This window comes from Marmota monax, unplaced genomic scaffold (assembly GCF_021218885.2).
Source record: "Marmota monax isolate L192 unplaced genomic scaffold, Marmota_monax_Labrador192_F-V1.1 WCK01_AAM20220418_F8-fsc00002, whole genome shotgun sequence".
In the NCBI taxonomy this organism is placed as follows: Eukaryota; Metazoa; Chordata; class Mammalia; order Rodentia; family Sciuridae; genus Marmota; species Marmota monax.
Window position 1 is genome coordinate 22,817,785 of NW_026693571.1, and position 19,251 is coordinate 22,837,035.

Below are 19,251 nucleotides of genomic sequence, written 5' to 3' on the forward strand. Positions count from 1 at the left end.
ATAGCCCTAACACAAGATTATTTTTCATGTAAAACTCTGAAAGTCAGGTTATACCCATGTTATTGATAGATTTTTTCATTCTGTTGAAAAGACCCAAGTAGAGTTGCTCCTGTTTCTCTGACATTGCACACAATTCAATTTGATCTTTCTTAGGGGGTAGTTGCTTGAGAACCTGAGAAAGAAATATAAGTTAAAATGATCTTTCTAATAAAGAAGAAAACTGAATTTAAACACCATAACCAAAAACATGAAGATAAAAGAGTTACCTCTTCTTTCACTCTTCTGAGAATAAATGGCTTTATAATCTGTTTTGCATGTGCTATTCTCTCCTTTTCATATATACTCTGCTCATCTGCTGATTTCTAAACAATAAAAACATATTCCTTTAGAAATTATTCACTTTTCACAATATAGTATAATATTATACAACATGAAAATCTACCTTACTAGAATCTGAGTGATTTTGTTTTACAGATACTCAATCCATTCTAAATTGAAATTGGTATTTGAATTCGGGGTTGTAATCTACTTTTTGAAGCTCCATATGTACTTTGAGGTTCAATGCTAACTGATTACCTAAATAACTTTCACGAAATAAAAATGTGTGTGCATATGTATGAATAAGAGAAGGGGGGGGGCGCACATAGAGGGAGATAGAAAAATGCTTATTTCTTTGTGGAAAATGGTCCCCCAAAGAAAGATAGTACAGCGTGGTGCAAATTAGGTAAACTAAAAACAGGTGATTCTGAAGAATATAAAATGAAAAATTTTATTCTAAGATGTGAAGGGGTCCTCCATATAGCTTATGAACTACAGGTAGAAGAGTAGTCCATAAAATCTACCAGTCTAATTAAAAATTATTAATTAGTTGGAAGGAATTCATTAGTAAGTGTTTAAAAAGGCAGTTAATTTGAACAAAAAATATCACAGAAAACTCCTACAAAGATATCTGATTTGGTAGAGAATCAAAAATCTATGCAAAGGGTCTGGAGCTATGGCTCAACAGTAGCACACTTGCCTGGCATGTGTGAGGCACTGGGTTTGAATCTTAGCACTGTATATAAACAAATAAAATAAAGGTCTATCAACAACTAAAAAAAAAAAAAAACTCTATGCACACATCGCTATATTGGAAAATTTCAGAGTTCTTGGAAACTATACTGTACTTTCCCTACATGATAATGGAGATAAACAAATTTTTGTTCTAAGAAGGATGCCTTTAGTTTTTAGAAATTGTCATTTTCTTATTTATGAACTTTGATTTTGTAACATTTCCCTGTATATATATGTAAGCACTTTTAAGATATTCTAGCTTTGATCATTTCTATAGCACCTATAATGAAATGCTACTAATTTGACCAATAAAAAGGACAGAATGATCAAATTTCCCTCACATATCATATATCTGAGCTTTTCATCAATTTGAAATTGTCGTTCCTCAGAAAATTAGGATATCGAAAATTTAAAAATTTTAGATATTGTTAATCACCAATTTTTTTCTGTATTATATTTTGGCTGATTTCTGAAATGATCCAAATATAGGAATAATAAGTACTTAAAATTTATTTCACAGAGCATAGGCATTATGAAAACAATGAAAGACGAAATAGAAAAATATCCCAGGTAAAAGACAAAGTAAAAAGTTTTGGAGAAAACATGCATATATGCTTACTGTCTTAGAAGAAAACATTCTTCGTATTTCACTGGTGCTACTACTAAACATGTGTGGCATAACAAAATTCAACAGTGACATGAGTTCTAACAGGTTATTCTGCACAGGTGTGCCTGTGAGCAGTAAACGGTTATTTGCCTGTGAATGGAGATAACATTTAGATTAGTTTTCTACCCTCCACAGACACTCCCTTCTTGTCTGCCTTGTGCAGTATAGGAATGAAAAAAGAGAAGAAAATTTATACCATTATTGATAATTTAACATTCTCTGGTGAAAGACTAATAATTTAGACACTTGACGTCTGCTATCATCAACTCTCATATAAAAACTGCAATATAAAAACTAATGATTTTATTATAAAGGTAAGTAACTTATGTCCTCAATTTATGAGGTGATGAAAGAAGATAAACTATAATTAATCTTTACAGTTTATCATACAGAACAAGGGCTGGTAAACTGAGGCTTATAAGCTAAGAGCCAAGAACAGTTTTTATACTTTTAAAGAATCATTAAAACAAAGAATGAATATCAGGCCATAGAGTCCTTAAAATATGAAATATTTATTATCTGGCCCTTTACAGAAAAAGTTTTCCGACTTCTGATACAAAATACTATATATATTAAATTATAGAATCTAAAATTTTATCACAGCTCAGACAATTTTACAAAACACTCTCTTACATTAATTGTCATAAGGTGCTGGTAGCGGATAGAACCCATATTCTTCAGCATATGACCCTCATCAAAAATAGCGTAATTAAGTTTTAGCCGACGAAACAGACTGCGGTCATCAGAACTGCTGATTGCACAATTATACCTATCACCAAAAGAGAAAAAGATTTCAAAGGATATACTTTTTAGAATCTTGGAGCCTAGTGAGATGAAGTTTTTAAACATTATCTTTATATATTTCTAATAGCTAGTCCCATAAGGTCAGTACTAGACATAGTTGGTATTGAAATAAATTTTGATGTATTAGTATCTAATAATAATCCATGTACATATAACCAAATTATGAAAGGTGAAATAATTATAAAGTAAATCTTACAACGTAATTAGACAATTTCTACACACTTGAGAAGAGGCCAATCTGAGTACAATTTACAAGTAATCTGTTACTGTTATACTTTGCTTTATAAATTGTTATATTTTATGAAGGAGAAAAAAGAACATAAGTTAAAACATGTTTGTGCTTAAAACATTAACCAGCAGAGTAGGTCCACAAAGTATGTCTATATGTGAAGACTATTCTATTACAAAAAGATGAAATTTTGGCCAGGCATGGTGGTACACACCTGTTATTCCCAGCTACTTGGGAGGAGCGGACAGGAAAGCAAGTTTGAAGCCTGCCTAGGCAACTTAGCAAGCCCCTATTTCGAATAACAAAAAATATTTGGAATGTTGTTACAGGATAGTGTGTGCTCTTGGGTTCAGTCCTGAGTATGAAGGGGAAGTAGGGGATAATGATGAATTTGTGTGTGTACATGTGTGTGTGTTTTCCTGGAAACTGAATCCAGGAGCTCTATCATGGAGCTACATTCCAAGCCCTTTTTATTTTTTGAGATAGGATTTTGCTCAACTGTACAAACTGGCCTCAAATATATAATCCTCCTGTCTCAGGTTTACTGATTACAGGCATGAGCCACCACATCTGGCTAAATGAATTCTTTTAAAGATAGACTCCTACAGAAGATGGCAGTAGTGAGAAAATAACAACAGCATTAACAGTTAAAATAAACATTAAATATCTATAAAATAAATGTAACATAAAAGCAGTAAGTTCACCACCAGATACCTACACCAAATAGTTACTACTCTTGATGGTTAACACACTCAAAATTACTTTTAATCCTATTCTCTGTCAAATTTTTCACTGGGAGAATAATGTTTCATTGTACTTATTATAAACTTTTATTTGAAAGTTAGAAATATAAATTATCTAATTTTACTTTAAGTTTAACTGAAAAAATCCTACTATATAAAGACTATGTTTTGAATTAGGTGGATAAAATCTTCTTACACTGTCACTGAGTTGATTGTGCTAACAAAAAAGCTCTCATGTTGGCATTAAACACCAAATTGGGGGGGGAACCTTCATCCTCAACATATATCATTCCATTACTTTTGTTACATAGTTTGTAGCATAAACTTTCCTATATATTATTAATACAAAATATATTTTTTGAAATTTGGGGCCTTCACAAAACTTCATTCCCCAAACTTTCTCGATACTTACGTAGTCACAATTACATTGTAATCCTCATATTTACTATGAATGTTAAATCTAATTTGTTTACGTTCTTCTTGAGAACCTAGAATTTAAAAACAATACACACATTTAGATTGTATTTATTGTTTATTTTAGTTTTAGAGAGATTCCCAAAGTTAAAAGCAAAATGACATACACTTACCATAGTAACAGAGCACGTTTAAAGTAGGGCACCATAAATTAACTTCCCTTAACCAGTTATCTATAAAATAAAAGAGATTACTTTGCATCTGCTAAAATAGGGAATGTTCATGAAGTCAAATAACTAGTGACAAGTTATTCCTTAATAAAATATAAATAAGCACAATGATATTGCTTTTATAATAGAACCTTAAATATTACTGCTTTATGATTAAAATCTTGAGGTTTTGAAGAGACATCAAAATTAAGGGTAAAAGGCAGAAGGCTAACTATTTTATTTACAAGTGATTACTAACTTCCCATTTAAAGAAAAGGCTTTTATTTTATATTCACATGCACAAATACTCTCTTACCCTAATTTCTACATCAATTGTGAAAGAATGGAATGGTAGTTTGAGAAGGTATTAATTACACACTTGTGATTCAATAAATACTTCTAGTTGTAAAAGTACTGTTTTCTTTTCAAAAATAAATTAATTTGAAATCTGAATAATTGACTTATATTTGAGTTAGTTTCTTGAAAAAGATTACCAATATAAATGTACATATGTACGTCATAATACAAAAGAACACACACACACACTTTTACCTATATAAAACATTATGAATTTTATAAAAATAGTTGTCTCCAGTATTACAAACCTATAGTTGAGGCTGGAACAACAATCAAATGAGGACCTTTATTACCCTCCTGATAGAGGTATGCAAGGAATGCAATGGCTTGAATCGTTTTTCCTAGGCCCTAAAATTAAAAGTTTAAAATGTAAAATTTAAAAATAAACAAAAATGTGGAAGTACAAAATGAAAAAATATTTTATGCTCTATTTTTAATTTCACACAATTCAACTCAGAATATCTACTATGTTCTTAGCTGCAAATGACAGATGGAACTGATTTTAATCTAGAAATGATACTAAAACTTACTTTAATGAACAAGATAGACAGACCTTAATTGTTAGTTCATACAAGAAATAAATTAATATGGGAGAATTTTTGCATTGCCTACAAAGAACATAATTTTAGCTATTGCTTAAAAATGCCAAATAACTAACCAGAGTTAACCTGGTTTATTACCTTGGAATTCCACTCTGAAAAATGGATAAACAGGGGTTATTTAGGGCTGGGGCTCAGTGGTAGAGAGCTTGCCTGGCATGTGGGGGACACTGAGTTCAATTCTCAGCACCACATATAAATAAATAAATAATTAAAAAAGGTCTATCATCATCAACAACAAAAAATAATAGATAAACAAAGCGGTAAAAAGGCTGAGTAAAACAGCTTCTGTCATCAAACTATATCCTTTTATGGAATTTCATCTAAAAGGAATCATACAATAACAAAATTTTTCATCTATTTAGTTTTACTTAGCATGATGCTTTAGAGATTCATCTATGAATTATTTCTTTTTACTGCTGAGTAAAATTCCATGCATGGATATATCACAAGTTGTTTACCATTTACCCATAAAAAAGGTTAATATTTTCCCAGCTTTGATTATTAAAAATAAAGCTGTATTTGTATTAAAAAATGGTTAAACAAATGCAGCATATTTATACCATGGACTATCATACCACATGGCAATAAGAAGGATATATAAACTACCGGTACACATAAGAACAAAGATTAAATCTCAGTAACATTATATTGCACCAAAAGAACCAGAAAAAATAGTATATACTGACTATGCTATGTAACCAGAAAAAATTAACCCATGGTGGTAGAAGTGGCAGTACTAATGGTTAGAGGGGAAAAAAAAAAAAAAACTTAAAGAACTTTGTGGGATGATGGAAATCTTTGTTCTAGGTGATGGTCAAAATGGTGTATGTTTGGAAAGTCATTAAACCTATACATTAATTCATCTTTTGACAAGTAAATTAGATACCAATAAAATATTCATTAATAAAAAGGTTAATGAGGTTTTACACCTCAGGGGAGCTAAACATTATACTGTTTATGGATTGAATTATGTGCCCGAAAATACACATGTTGAAACTCTATGGCCAATGTAACTATTTAGAAAAGGGCCATTATTGAGAAAAATTTTGAAAGAGGTGATAAGGGTGGTGTCCTATACCAATATGAATGATTTCCTTTTAAGATGGGAGACACCAAGGATAGGCACACAGAGAGAAAATCACACTTCGAGGTCACAGCAAAAACATGGTTCTCTACACACCAAGAAGAGAGGCCTCATGAGAAACCAAACACAATAAGACATTAATGTTGGATCTCCAACCTCCAAAAATAAATTGGGAAATAAATTTCTGTTGTTGAAGTACTCTATCTATGTTTATTCTTGTATGGCAACCCTAGATAACTAAGCCAATTTAAAAATATTGTGCTTTACATGCAATAAAAATAATTCCATGTAATGTATACTTTATTTGATACCAAGTATAATCGTAGGATATAGAAATACCTTAAATTTTTTTTTTTAGTTGTACGTGGACACAGTATCTTCGTTTTACTTATTTTCATGTGGAGCTGAGGATCAAAACCAGTGCCTCACATGTGCAAGGAATGCACTCTGCCACTGAGCGACAACCCCAGTCCACAGAAATACTTTTGGTAAGTGACTGAATCAGACAGCCCATAAAAGACAAGTTTTAGATCCAATGACAAGGTCACATTCCCAAGATTCCCCAAGTCCAGTTATATGACTATAATGTTCTTTATTCTATATCTAATTTCTGTAAGTATTTTGAAATTCTGTATACATTATTCATTTCTTCTTCCTCTTTTTTAAGACAGATTTATTTAGGAAAACCAATATACTTTCAAGAGAGAATGTAGGCTATCTCAAGAAAAGAGAGAGTTTTGGAGGTAAAGCTAAGAAATATACATTCAAGGAAGAATGTGGGCCAATTTCAGAGGGAGAAACAGTCTTTTACTCACTTTTCTATTAGATAAATAGCATCTTCAATGGGGAAAAGGGGAGGGAGGGGAAAGGAGGGGGAATAGGGGTAGGAGAGATGGCTGAATGCGATGTTCATCATCACCCTAAGTACATGTAAGAAGACAAAAAGGATGTGACTCTACTTTGTGTACAACCAGAAATATGAAAAATTGTGCTCTATGTGTATTATGAATTGTAATACATTCTGTTGTCATATATAACAAATCAAAATTTTTTTAAAAAAAGAATCTTTGTTTGAATGAGTATGAACTAAATACAGAAATATGTCTTACAATACTAAATGTTATCTCCTTAGAAGGTAACTAGAGAACTAGTATTATCTTTGTTTAAATATTTATTTTGGAAACTCAAATGTACAATATATATGTATGTTATATTCATATATATTATTTTATTTTCCCCCCGCTCCAGTAAATATTTATCCACAGAACATGTCTTAAGTTTTTGTGTTGGAGATTGAACACAGGGCCCTGTACACGGCGTGACTCGTTTTATTTAAATACTTTTTATAACTATACCTGGAGGAAGAAAGGAAATGTTAAAGTCAAGTTTTTAGCTGGTCATGATGGTGCCTGCCTGCAATGCCAGCTACTTGGGAGACTGAGGTTGGAAGATCACAAGTTTGAGGCCAGTCTGGGCAAATTACTGAGACCCTAACTCACACAAATAAATAAAAAATTCTAAATAAATAAATAACCAGATAGGTAGGTAGATAAATAAACAATTTTAAAAAGGGACTGTGGATGTAGCTCAGTTATAGACTGCTTACCTAGCACGTGAGAAGCCCTGGGTTCAATCCTCAGTACTGTGGCCCTCAAAATGAAAAAGGCCAAGTTTCTATATGACCATACCTGGAGTAATGGCTATAAGAAACTTGCTTAGTTTTAAAGCAAATATGATTTGGGAAAAATGCATACCCTGAAACATTTGATAAAAGTAAAATGGCTGAAATCATATTGCTAATATGTGATGTAGATTTATTTACTGATGAGGACAGTTATATTAAAATTTAAAAGCAGCTATATAAAAAGTACACAGATAGTAAAATATCAGTATCATATATATATTATATTATATTATATTATATTATATTATATTATATTATACACTTATCTGTTATATATATATACATACAAACACATACAAAAGAAGAAATCTAGAAAGACATCAAACTATTATGTTTTTAAATGGTAGGATTACAGGTGACTTTGATTTTCTTCCTTATGTTTTCATGTAATGTCCAATTTCTAACACAGATATTAATTATTTTGATAATAAGAAACATAATAAATCTGTTTTCATTTTGGGGAGGAGTCAGAAGGCTAAAACTAACACAGGGAACAGTAAACAGTAAAAAACAGTAGGGATGAGAAAAAGAGTAAGATACTAAAGTGATAACAGTTACAACTACAGTGGCAAGGAAAAAATGCTATGTTTTAAATGAAAGCAAGGATGCCTTTTTAATGATGTTTGGAATACAAAATACAAGTAACAGAGTACACACTTACCATTTCATCTGCCAAAATGCCGTTAAGTCCATGTTTATGTACCAATGCCAGCCAATTCAAACCAACTTTCTGATAGGGCTTGAGTGACAAACTGGTAAAGAAAGAATAACCAAATATTACAGATTTATACTTTTATTAGTTTTTCTACACTATTTTCTGACATGAGGTTTAGGTTTACGATGAACACAAAAATTCAAATGCCTTAGACAGAGCCTTACCTTTTAACTTAACTGTTATAAGCTATGTATACCTATTTAAGAAAACAAATCTAATAATTCTTTTACTCTTCTCAAATTTATTCTATTTGTCGATTTATTTCTTCTGGCAATTAAATTACATAATAGTCCCATATTTGGTCATAATGTAATGCTAGCAAATTAATTAATTCCAAAAGTGATTAGAATATTAACTATGATAACATTATTAACTTAATATTCATCCTAGAAAACAAAATTGTACTTATTTGATTTTAACACATTAAGGAACTTAAAGAGTGTTAGGACAAAACCCACAAATCAAACACACTGTTTTGCCAGACTGGTTTAATAAATACTTTCTGAATGTATATCAGTCACCCCTAGTACAAGTGGTACATGTAAATTCTGAAGTGTGTGCGCATATGGGTAATATCTAAGTGTGTACTATGTACAAATGAAAATTTGCTACACATCAATGAACACTAGTGAATAGAAACTAATATGCAGGTGTCAAAATCAAAACTTGGAAACACATAAACAGACTAATTCCTGGGAATGATCAATTTATTTTGGAGAGTCAAAATGAAAATTTTTTTCTAAATGTTTAAGTGGCTAAAAAATTAAGAGTAGTTATTTACTGAATATTTATTACATACAGACACATATTTAGCATTTTTCAGAAAACACGAATACTTTAAAGATCCTACAAAGTAGTTATTACCATAATTTAGTAATCTGCCTGAGGTTGTAAGGATAAGAAGTGTTAAGGTTCAGACATTAATTCAGGAAGTCTATTTCACTCACTAGGATAGCATATACCCAAAATAAACAAATATTGGACAAGGTCATGGCATAATAAACAGTTTAGGGTTCAAACTCTGAAATCAAAATGTCTTTTAAGAGAAAGTTGGGATGAAAGATGTCCATTTTAAATTAGAATCTGTATTTTACTTGTGAGAGATACAATGTATAAAACATTTCACACCTAAAAAATAAAAGTACCTATAGGAAAGAAATCATCAGTATTTCTAAGGTATTCACAGTTCTTTGTTGCATTTTTAAAAACTCATCTTTTCCCTTCTTAGCCAATAAAACTTCTGTACTACTATAAAAGCAATAATCTTACAGATGCAAATTTTGCTTGGATCAGAGAAGTTACTTGCCCAATATCATATTGCTAACCAAATCCATGTGTGCAGCGTAGGCTAGTATTCAACCCAGGTCTAGTCCAAACCTCATCTCTTAACCACTATATCCTAAAAATGAAAAAGTTCTCTCTGCCCTGACCACCTTATCATCAATATTGAATTCTCCATTGTTTTTCTGAATGCTTTCCAGTAATTTATTCATCTTATACACATAAAATTAACATTTCATGAAAACGAAACATGATAAGGTAGGCCAATTATATCATTTATAAATGCACTGAAGAACCAACATGCATTCCAACATACAGCCTATCACATATAGCCAGGAAATATTCTCAATAAACAAAAATTACTTCCTCACCAACACATGTTGACAGTCAACTGATACTCATTCCACATCAAATTCTAAAAAGAGGAAAAAGCATCTACCACATAGAATTAGGACATTTAACAGCTTTATCATACTAAAGTATTTACACACAATATATGTAAGTATTACACACACACACTTCTCTGCTAGATCTAAGTTACAAGTAACTGTATTTCTTAGTATCACAACAAATTATTCTGAATGTAAAGGATCAATGAAAATTCAATTTTAACAAAGACATTTTGGGAATGCACATTGGAGTGTGGCTATAATCTCAAGTACTTTGAGGCTGGCCTCAGCAACTTAGTGAGAATGTCTCAAAATTTTAAAATAAATAAATAAAAAGGGCTGGGTATGTACCTTGGTAGTTGACTGCCTGTAAACTTGAGTACTACAAGAAAAGAAAAACAACAAACACCCACACCCACACACACCCACACCAAAGATATTTTGAACTCCATTTATTACGAGCAATTTTTAAAACAGGATAGTTATATTCTTTCCCTACAGTTTCTACTATCTAGATGCTATATAATCATACCTCCCTCCCATTTTTCTTTAACACTGGAGATTTCCTAAGGATTTTTATGACTGCTTATGAACCATGAGCACCAATTTACAGATAAGAATGTAGAGATTTGCTCACATCTTCTGAATTATTTAGGGCTCTTTTCTGAAGAGAGTGCGACAAATACCTCTAAACCGAAGGATTTCTTACCTTCCATTAAGGAAAAAAAAATGATTTTAAGATTTTCTGAGATCATGAAAGAAAAGGAGGCAACAAATTATTTTAAAGTTACTTGTTCTGTTAGAGGAAAAAAAATATCCTTCCAGAGTTAATAATTTCTTCAGAATGTGAAAATTAAACTGGGTTTATATCTCCTGCCTGAGAAAACTGATTTCTAAATTATTTTAAAATGTGAGAAAGGCCTGCAATAGTAAGATTGGCAATACACATAATGTGCTAAATTTCAGTTTAAAATAAAGTAACATAAAGGCAGAGAGACTTGTTTGAAGTGGTATATATAAATAAATTACGGATACTAAATGAACATAAGTTTAGATTTTATGTATTACACAGCTGACATACATTAATTCTACCACATTAGTTTGTTCTAGTAGGAGTATTCAAACTAAATAATTACATCCTAGTACTTTGAGTTAGTCAAACCATCATCTTCAGTATTGGTGTGCATTCACATCAATGTCAAATGGTCTTACAGCTCCGGTTAAAAAACTTGATAGGGAACCTATCTTGTCAAGCTCAGGATAAACAACAACAACATGATAGATTTAGCCCAGAATAGAATGGACATATCTGATTAAATATACTGTATATTGAACATTTGAGAAATCATTGTAGTTAAGTGAGTAAAGCTAAAGAATTTCAAGTTTGAGGATAGACTCAGCAACTTAGTAAGACCGGGTGTCTCAAAGTAAAAAATAAAAAGGGCTGGGGATATAGCTCAGTGGTAAAGTACCCTGGGTTCAATCCCCAGTACAAAACAAACTCATGAATTTCATAATTGCTAAAGCCTGAGAGATGGCTATATCTCTGACAGGAATAAAACAGGAGAAATTCTGAGTATTTCTCTCCTTTTCCCTCTTATATTTTAACTTCAGGCAATGTTAATTTTGAGGTTTAAATATAAAATTTATGAATATACAAAGGTTTTGAGGTATACATCAGAAATATTTTTCTCTACAAAGACTATTTTTAATAAGAATGTCTGTATTTCCAAAAGGCAAATAAATAAAAGTTAACCTTAATACTGCTTCAAAGTATAGTTTGCTACAAAAAATCTGATCTGCTAAGAGAAAGATCCAAGTAGGTTAGGGGGTATAATTCAGTGGTAGAGCTCTTGTGTAGCATGTACAAGGCTCTGTTCAATCCTGATAACTAAAGATAGATAGATAGATAGATAGATAGATAGATAGATAGATAGATAACAAAGAAAATAAAGGGACCAACATGAGTATGGTATGTTCCATTCATCAGGACAGTTTTATGTTTTCCTCTGTGCTAATTCAACCTTTCCCAAGGCAAAGAAACAACTGCAAATGTTACTAGACTATGGAGCCACAATGCCTGACTAGGGTACACCAAGTAAAGACTGCTTGTGCAACTCTTACTTGGCTGGAGAACAAAAACCAAGACAATAAGTTCTACCCCCTAAAAGTTTCCTTAAATGAACCCTAACAAGACTGATTATAAAGGTTTTTAGAAGTAGTTCTTTGGATTAAATCCAATGACCACTTACCAAAAAAACAAAACAAAACTGTTTTTCTCATATTAAAAAAAAAAAAAAAAAAACAACACCCTCAGTCTAATGGAAAGGATAGTGTTACCTGATCATACTATTTACAAGTAACAAGACTTTGTGAGTGTGGGTTTAGAGAGAAATTTTTAGGTGATGCAATAAAGCACTTGATTTTTTAAAATCCAAATTATGATAAAGTAGACTCAACTGGGTAAGTCTTGTAGAGTGAAGAACTCCCCATATCCAATGCTGGAGAACAAGAAGCAGCAGCTCCAACTACACTTTTAGGAGATGAATTTGCTGATATAGTTCTTTCTATGCAACAGAAAAGAGCTTCTTTTGTGGTAACTGCATCACGTTTCCCTACACCATCCCATAGCACCCTAGAAGGGCACAGAAAAGATTGTTGCTTATTTTGAAGGCCAGTAATCATATCGTGCTTTTTTCTTTTTCATATCTCAATTTTTAATTATTAACAAATGATCAGCAAATATGCTTTGATCATTAACTTAGAAAAAATATCAGAATTAAAATCAACTAAGGTTATCATTTAATAAGACCCTAATGCTAATCTTACTAAAATATCTATCAGAAATATTCCAAGCAGATGTAACTCATTTTTTAAGTTGCACACCATTATACAGTATGGATAAGCCATAATTCATTTCAGTTGTTCCCTGATTTTAGGAACTCTGACTATTTTCATGGTTTTGCCACTATAAATAACATCAGAGCAAACAATTTCATGTATTTTTTTAAAAAGAAGTATTCTGAACTGTTCTTAGTCTCCAACTATTTAAATAAGCCTTTAAAGGAAGTTCAAAACATTTTCCCAACCCCAAGCCCCCAATATCATGCAAAAACATAGGACTTCATAATTATAAAAAGTAATTTTAGTATGTATTAACAACTGGACAATTTTTCGTGTTTATTTTTTGCAAGAATTCTGATAAGGTATTTTACTGAAAGTAGCAGTTTGGGGAATATTACATTTATATAATATACTTAATCCTTCTCCTATCTGATGTATTTTTACTGCCAAAGATTTTAAAATCTGGGCTTTCTAAAATATTTCAAACATTTTACCACAAATATGGGACATTTTAATTATTTCATTTAATTTATAATTAAGAATAAATTGAGCTAATACAAATCTTTAAACTGACATAATTAAGCAATTGACATTTTCCCAAGCACCAAATATATGTATAAGGGAGCTATAAAATGCCTTTTCAGTTTCTGATTAGATAGAAGAAATTATCTGTCATCAGTCAAGGAAGACATAAGTTACATAATACCAAATAATTTCCACCCATTAGTTTATAATGATATGATAGAATAAAATACCCTGCTTGGGGGGAGGGGTCAATAAAAAACCATTCATATACTACTTATGTGCCATTATAGGAAAGACTGAGGGTTCTCTAACACTAGTTGCTATATCACATTTAATTCCCCTAGGCAGAATGCAGAAATAAGTTCAGATATTTTATACAACTGAGATAAAATAGTGACTATGTTCAACAAATGTTACCTTTGGTTTAGAATCGAAGGTTGTTCTATATTCCATCCACCTCCATTTCCAGTAAGCATGGTAACTTGTTTGGTTAATTTGTTTGAAATATCTTCACACTTGTTCATAAGTCTTATAACTACATCCCTTTCTTGAATCAGTGTTTTACAGTTCCATATTAAATCTTCTGATAAGCCATTCGTTTTGGACATCTTTGTGAACTATGGCATGGAAAGAAAAACATTTTAATAGTCTAGATGTAGTAAACAAAAAGCCAAATTCTTAGAGGGGAAAAAAGTTTGTTAAACTTTATTAATCACGTTTAATGAACTGCTAAGAAAACTTGATTCTTCACGTGCACAGTTGCATTCATGTTTCACTTTGTCATCTTACTGTCACTTGAAACTATGTTGAAATAAAATATATCTTTCTCTCTCAAAATGCATAATCTCAAATTTCTAAATTTGACCTTGGCAGCTGTTCTTTTATAGAAGAAACATTAGTAAGTAGTTTTCTAGTATCTCCTATCAAGTCTTCAAAATCTTAGATTCACCCTTCTGTATTAACAACACATACTGTATACCTGATCTAGTCTTCATTTCTGTCAGTTCTTATGACCTGTTAATCTTACAAAAGCATATTTTTACCATATCCATCATCAAAGTACAACCCACCCATAGTATTCAAAACTCCATTTATTTCTCACTTGATATTTTGTTCTCAAACTGAGACTATTACTTGAAAAGATATTACATGAATCAAAAGTTACTTATTGGAGCTGGAGACACAGCTCAGGGATAGAGTGCTTGCCTAATGTTTTGTGTGCAGACCTGGGTTCAATGCTGAACAAAAAAACTAATTATAGCCCCCAACAATAATTACATAAAACTTAAAAAATTAATTTCAATATAACATTGTATAAATGGTTTGGTGTGAAGACTTTTGCAAAAATTTCTTTCAAAATTTATATTTGTTTTTCAAAAAATGAGGGTGAATATTTGAAATGAAAAAACTACTTTAATACACCAACACTAGAATTTTTTATATGAATAGCTGAAAAACATCTTGAAGAACATTATGAAAATACTTTTTTCCTGGCCTGGTGGCACACACCTGTAATCCCAGCAATGTTGGAGGCTGCAACAAGAGGATCACAAGTTTGAGGCCAGCCTCAGCAAATTAACAAAGCCCTCAGGAACTTAGTAAGAACTTGGGTCAAAAAAAAAGGAGGTGGGGATGAGAAAGGCCAATAGCTTTTTGAAAGCTTGTTGGGTGAAACCAAAAATCCCATAATCCAGAACTGAATAAAAGAAACTAAAATAACACCATCTGCTAGATAAAACCACACGATTTTGATTCATGTCTTCTTTTAGCATATTCTTCCAAGTAACAACAAGAGTTACACTGACAACTCTAAATCATCCCTGTGATCAGTTATTTCTAAATTCATAGAGAACCTCCACAATAGAAAATCAACATTTCCAGAATATATTGATGCATCTTTGCAACTTACAACAATATACATTTTTAATTTTTATCCTACAATAAGTTGGTAAAATACAAATTATCCAATCTATTCCAAAGCCATATTATTAATGTTCTGGAAGATTTTAACTAAAACAAAATAAAACACACACACAAAGCAAACTTAGCATTTCACAAAATGGCACTGAAATTCTAAGTTATCTGTGCATTACTTAACATTTTTACAACATTTTATCCAGTAACTCATTAAATCCACCTAACTATTCCAAGATTAGTTCACCAATTCTGGATAAACAAACTAAGGTTTAATTTCCAAGGTCACAGAGTTGGACAATAAATAGAAGCCAAAGTCTATGCTCTTCTCACTGTAACAAATGCCTCTCTGAATAAATAATCTTAAGACCTTAAAGGTTCAAAATAATTAAATGAACATCCTTCTGTAGCCAACTGCCATTTATTATGTAAATTCTTAGATTTTAGCAAATAACATTCTAACTGGTTAAAGTACGTGGTTAGAAAGACCTAACAGTTTCTGTTCTCATGTGGTTTATAGCTACTAAGAAAAACAGATAACAATTTTAAGTGAAACAACTAGCATTATAAGGGCACTTATCATGAGCAAACTAATAAAATCTAGGATCCAGGAAAAAATATTTTTTTCTTCCTTTTATTTTAAAGACATAAATCGGTTATGATCACTCAGAAATTACAAGACATAAGTAATCAATAGGGGTGACCAATAAAGATACTAGAGAACTGAGAAATAAAGCAAAAGAAACACTTATTTTGAATTTATACAAACAGCAAATATGTAGAGAGGTAGATTTAGGAAAGTTCTTTTATATATAATTCCTAAAGAAGTAGTAATGACAGTCTTAAAATATTAACTTTGCAACCCCTACTAAATTATAGATCTAGGCATATAGCATCAACAACTGCTAATAACACAAAAATGAAACAGACATTACTGCTTTCTGATAAAAGAACACATCACTAGTTACTGGAAGGACAAAAACAAGCCAACAGGGAAAACTAAACTAATAATTCAAGAAACAGCAAAAATAACCATATACTGCCTTACACAGCTCATCCAGGAAGGCAGTTACATAGTTAAAATAATGCAAACACCACAAATGATCTTCAAACTTACTATATTATCAGCATATTGGTAAAACTCAGGAATTGGAAATGACATGTGAAATGAAGTCAACAATAAGAGGAGCACCAATCTGTTCATCCATGTGGTTATGTAAACAATAAGGCTTACACATGACAAAAAAATGTAATTATATTACCCAGCTATATGGAGGTGGTAAGAATCAGACAAAAGCTCTAAAAGCAATAACATGTGGGAAACAGACTGGGGAAAAGTGATGGATATAAATTTTGGGGAAGAATAAACCTATAAAAATATTTAACTTGTTAATCCTAAGTGTGTTATAAGTAATAAAAACCAAAGTTAACAAAAGAATAGAAACCCAGTTCTATTTTCTTACACAGTATCTTCATTAACATTAGAGGGGGTATCATTTAAGGAAAGGTATTAAGAACATTCGGTTGCCACCTGTTTTCTGAACACTTTAAAAAGCATTAACAATCTGATAAGTTACTTAGCTTTACCAAAAAAAGTGGGGGGCAGGGGGACTTAAGAAAAACAAAGTACCCTGAAAATACAGAATGTTAATAAATATGAATTTAGCTGGGTGTAGTGGTACATGCCTATAATCCCCACAGCTTGAAAGGCTGAGACAGGAGGATCCTGAGTTCAAAGCCAGCCTGAGCAACTTATCGAGACCTTGTCTCTAAATAAAATACAGAAAAGTGCTGGGGATGTGGCTCAGTGATTTTAGAACAGCTGAGTTCAATCCCCGGTACAAAAAAATAAAAAAATTAATGATAAGCCCAGAAAAGATGATCCTATTTATATGGTCTGAAATACAAACAGATGATGCTCTAAATATCTTAAATGATGGGTATCTCTGGTACAATTTTGGATCTACTTTACTTTCTTCTTCTTAACTACTATTCCAGTTTTACATAGAAAAAAATCATTTTCAAAACAATTACTTTCTCAAGGGGAAGAAAAGAAAAACTAAGTGATTGCTATTAGTTGGATAATTACATGTAAAAAGGATCTCAATCTGACCCTGATTACTATCTCTTTGATTAACAAAAACTCAAGGACTTTATCAAAAGCAGTGTGCAACTGAAGTACCCCTCTCTTGCCACAGTGTGTCACTGTTACTGAACAAATATATATATTTTTTTATTTTTCCAGGATGGAAGAAATTGTTTAAAAGCACGTTTAACTGTTAAATTATTTAATCCCTACTTAACAAATAACAGCCTAAGGACAGACTTCTAATCTTACTCATTAATATGAATAAGTTGGCAGCAGCCTCCAAAGTACTCAGAATTCATTTTTTTAAAATAAAAGTTTATCCTTATACAAATTAAAACAAAGCCAGAGTATAATAACCTTATAATCAAAACTTAACAAAGCTTCCCTCTCTGGAAGGAGGGAATAGGCATTACGACGCTTCAAGTGACAAATTTATACAGATGTTTTATAAAAATTTCTGAGTGAAAAAAAAGCAAAAAAAAAATCTTTGTCTACAAGTTAAAAGTAGATGAAAAAACACAAGGAGCACAGAAAAGAATTATCATACATGAACTAAATTTGACTTTGCTTGGCTAACAGTAAGGGAAAAATGCATCTATGCTGATCTAAATGTTAACGAAGTAGATATATATATATATATATATATATATATATATATATATATATGAATTTTGGGGGGTTAAACTATATTCATGAACTGATCTATTCATAAAAATTGTATTCATCAGTATAAATACTTTGGTATTCTGGTTAACACATAAGGAGACAATGGAATAAGACTTATCATGGACACAATAATCCCCCACTCTAACCTTGCATAAGGCTAGACAAAAATTCAGTAAATGGGTGGGGAACAGATATCAATCAAATGTGTGAAGTCTGGCCATAAAAACTTCAATTTCACCAATTAACAATAACTAGTTTTTAATAACACTTTTGGCTTGGTACACTTCCAAAGTCTACATGATTTAAGGATGTGATTTTCTTAGAATGAGCACCTAAATTACTACTATTATGTAAAAAAGCTACGAGTAGGAAAATTATGAAGAAAAATTAAACAGTCTTTAAATTTTAATGCAAATTTAAAAAACCCAATAGAATTAAATAAAGCTACAAATATAAACACCCTCTTAGTTAAAGGACTAGTTTTTTTTTTTTAATAACCAGCTTTTTCTCATGTAAAATTAATGTGATTAAACTACCTAAAAATATTTTAGCTTAAAAAGAAAAAGTATAATCTCTGACATGAAAATCATAATGATACAGAAAACATATGGTCTCTGGATTTAAAATCTCTGTGATTTGATAACTAAGTACCTCATATGACACAAGTATATTATACATTTTTACATATTATATACATCAGAATTATACTATGCATTGAAGACTAAAAGAACCAATAATCTACAACTTTTCAAGAAAGTTGTTTTATACTGCTAACAATTTTCAGATTCAAGTTATTATAAGACAATAAAATACCAATGATATTTAATCATTTAAAGATAACCAATGTTAAAAAAACTTGATTTTGAACAAAAGTCACAAAACTTATGTGTTCGCTTGATTCATGAGACGAGTATGCATTTTTTCCATGAAATATTTGTGAATCTCATAGTTCTGTAAAATTCTGTTAAGAATTCCTGTATTC

At 31.2% G+C, this 19,251-nt stretch overlaps 1 protein-coding gene across 4 annotated transcripts in view; it reads right to left on the bottom strand.

Annotated features, from left to right (window-relative positions):
* The window catches only part of Smarcad1 (SWI/SNF-related, matrix-associated actin-dependent regulator of chromatin, subfamily a, containing DEAD/H box 1), a 75,669-nt gene that overhangs the window by 11,120 nt on the left and 45,298 nt on the right, over nucleotides 1–19,251 (bottom strand). For all 4 annotated transcript variants that reach the window (XM_046458891.2, XM_046458890.2, XM_046458889.2 and 1 more), the window contains 9 exons: nucleotides 14,018–14,217; nucleotides 8,508–8,598; nucleotides 4,725–4,824; nucleotides 4,084–4,143; nucleotides 3,909–3,984; nucleotides 2,354–2,489; nucleotides 1,673–1,810; nucleotides 267–362; nucleotides 55–172 (listed from right to left, as the gene is read on the bottom strand). In XM_046458891.2, the coding sequence (XP_046314847.1) occupies nucleotides 55–172; nucleotides 267–362; nucleotides 1,673–1,810; nucleotides 2,354–2,489; nucleotides 3,909–3,984; nucleotides 4,084–4,143; nucleotides 4,725–4,824; nucleotides 8,508–8,598; nucleotides 14,018–14,217 (1,015 nt within the window). The remainder of the gene's footprint in view (nucleotides 1–54; nucleotides 173–266; nucleotides 363–1,672; nucleotides 1,811–2,353; nucleotides 2,490–3,908; nucleotides 3,985–4,083; nucleotides 4,144–4,724; nucleotides 4,825–8,507; nucleotides 8,599–14,017; nucleotides 14,218–19,251) is intronic.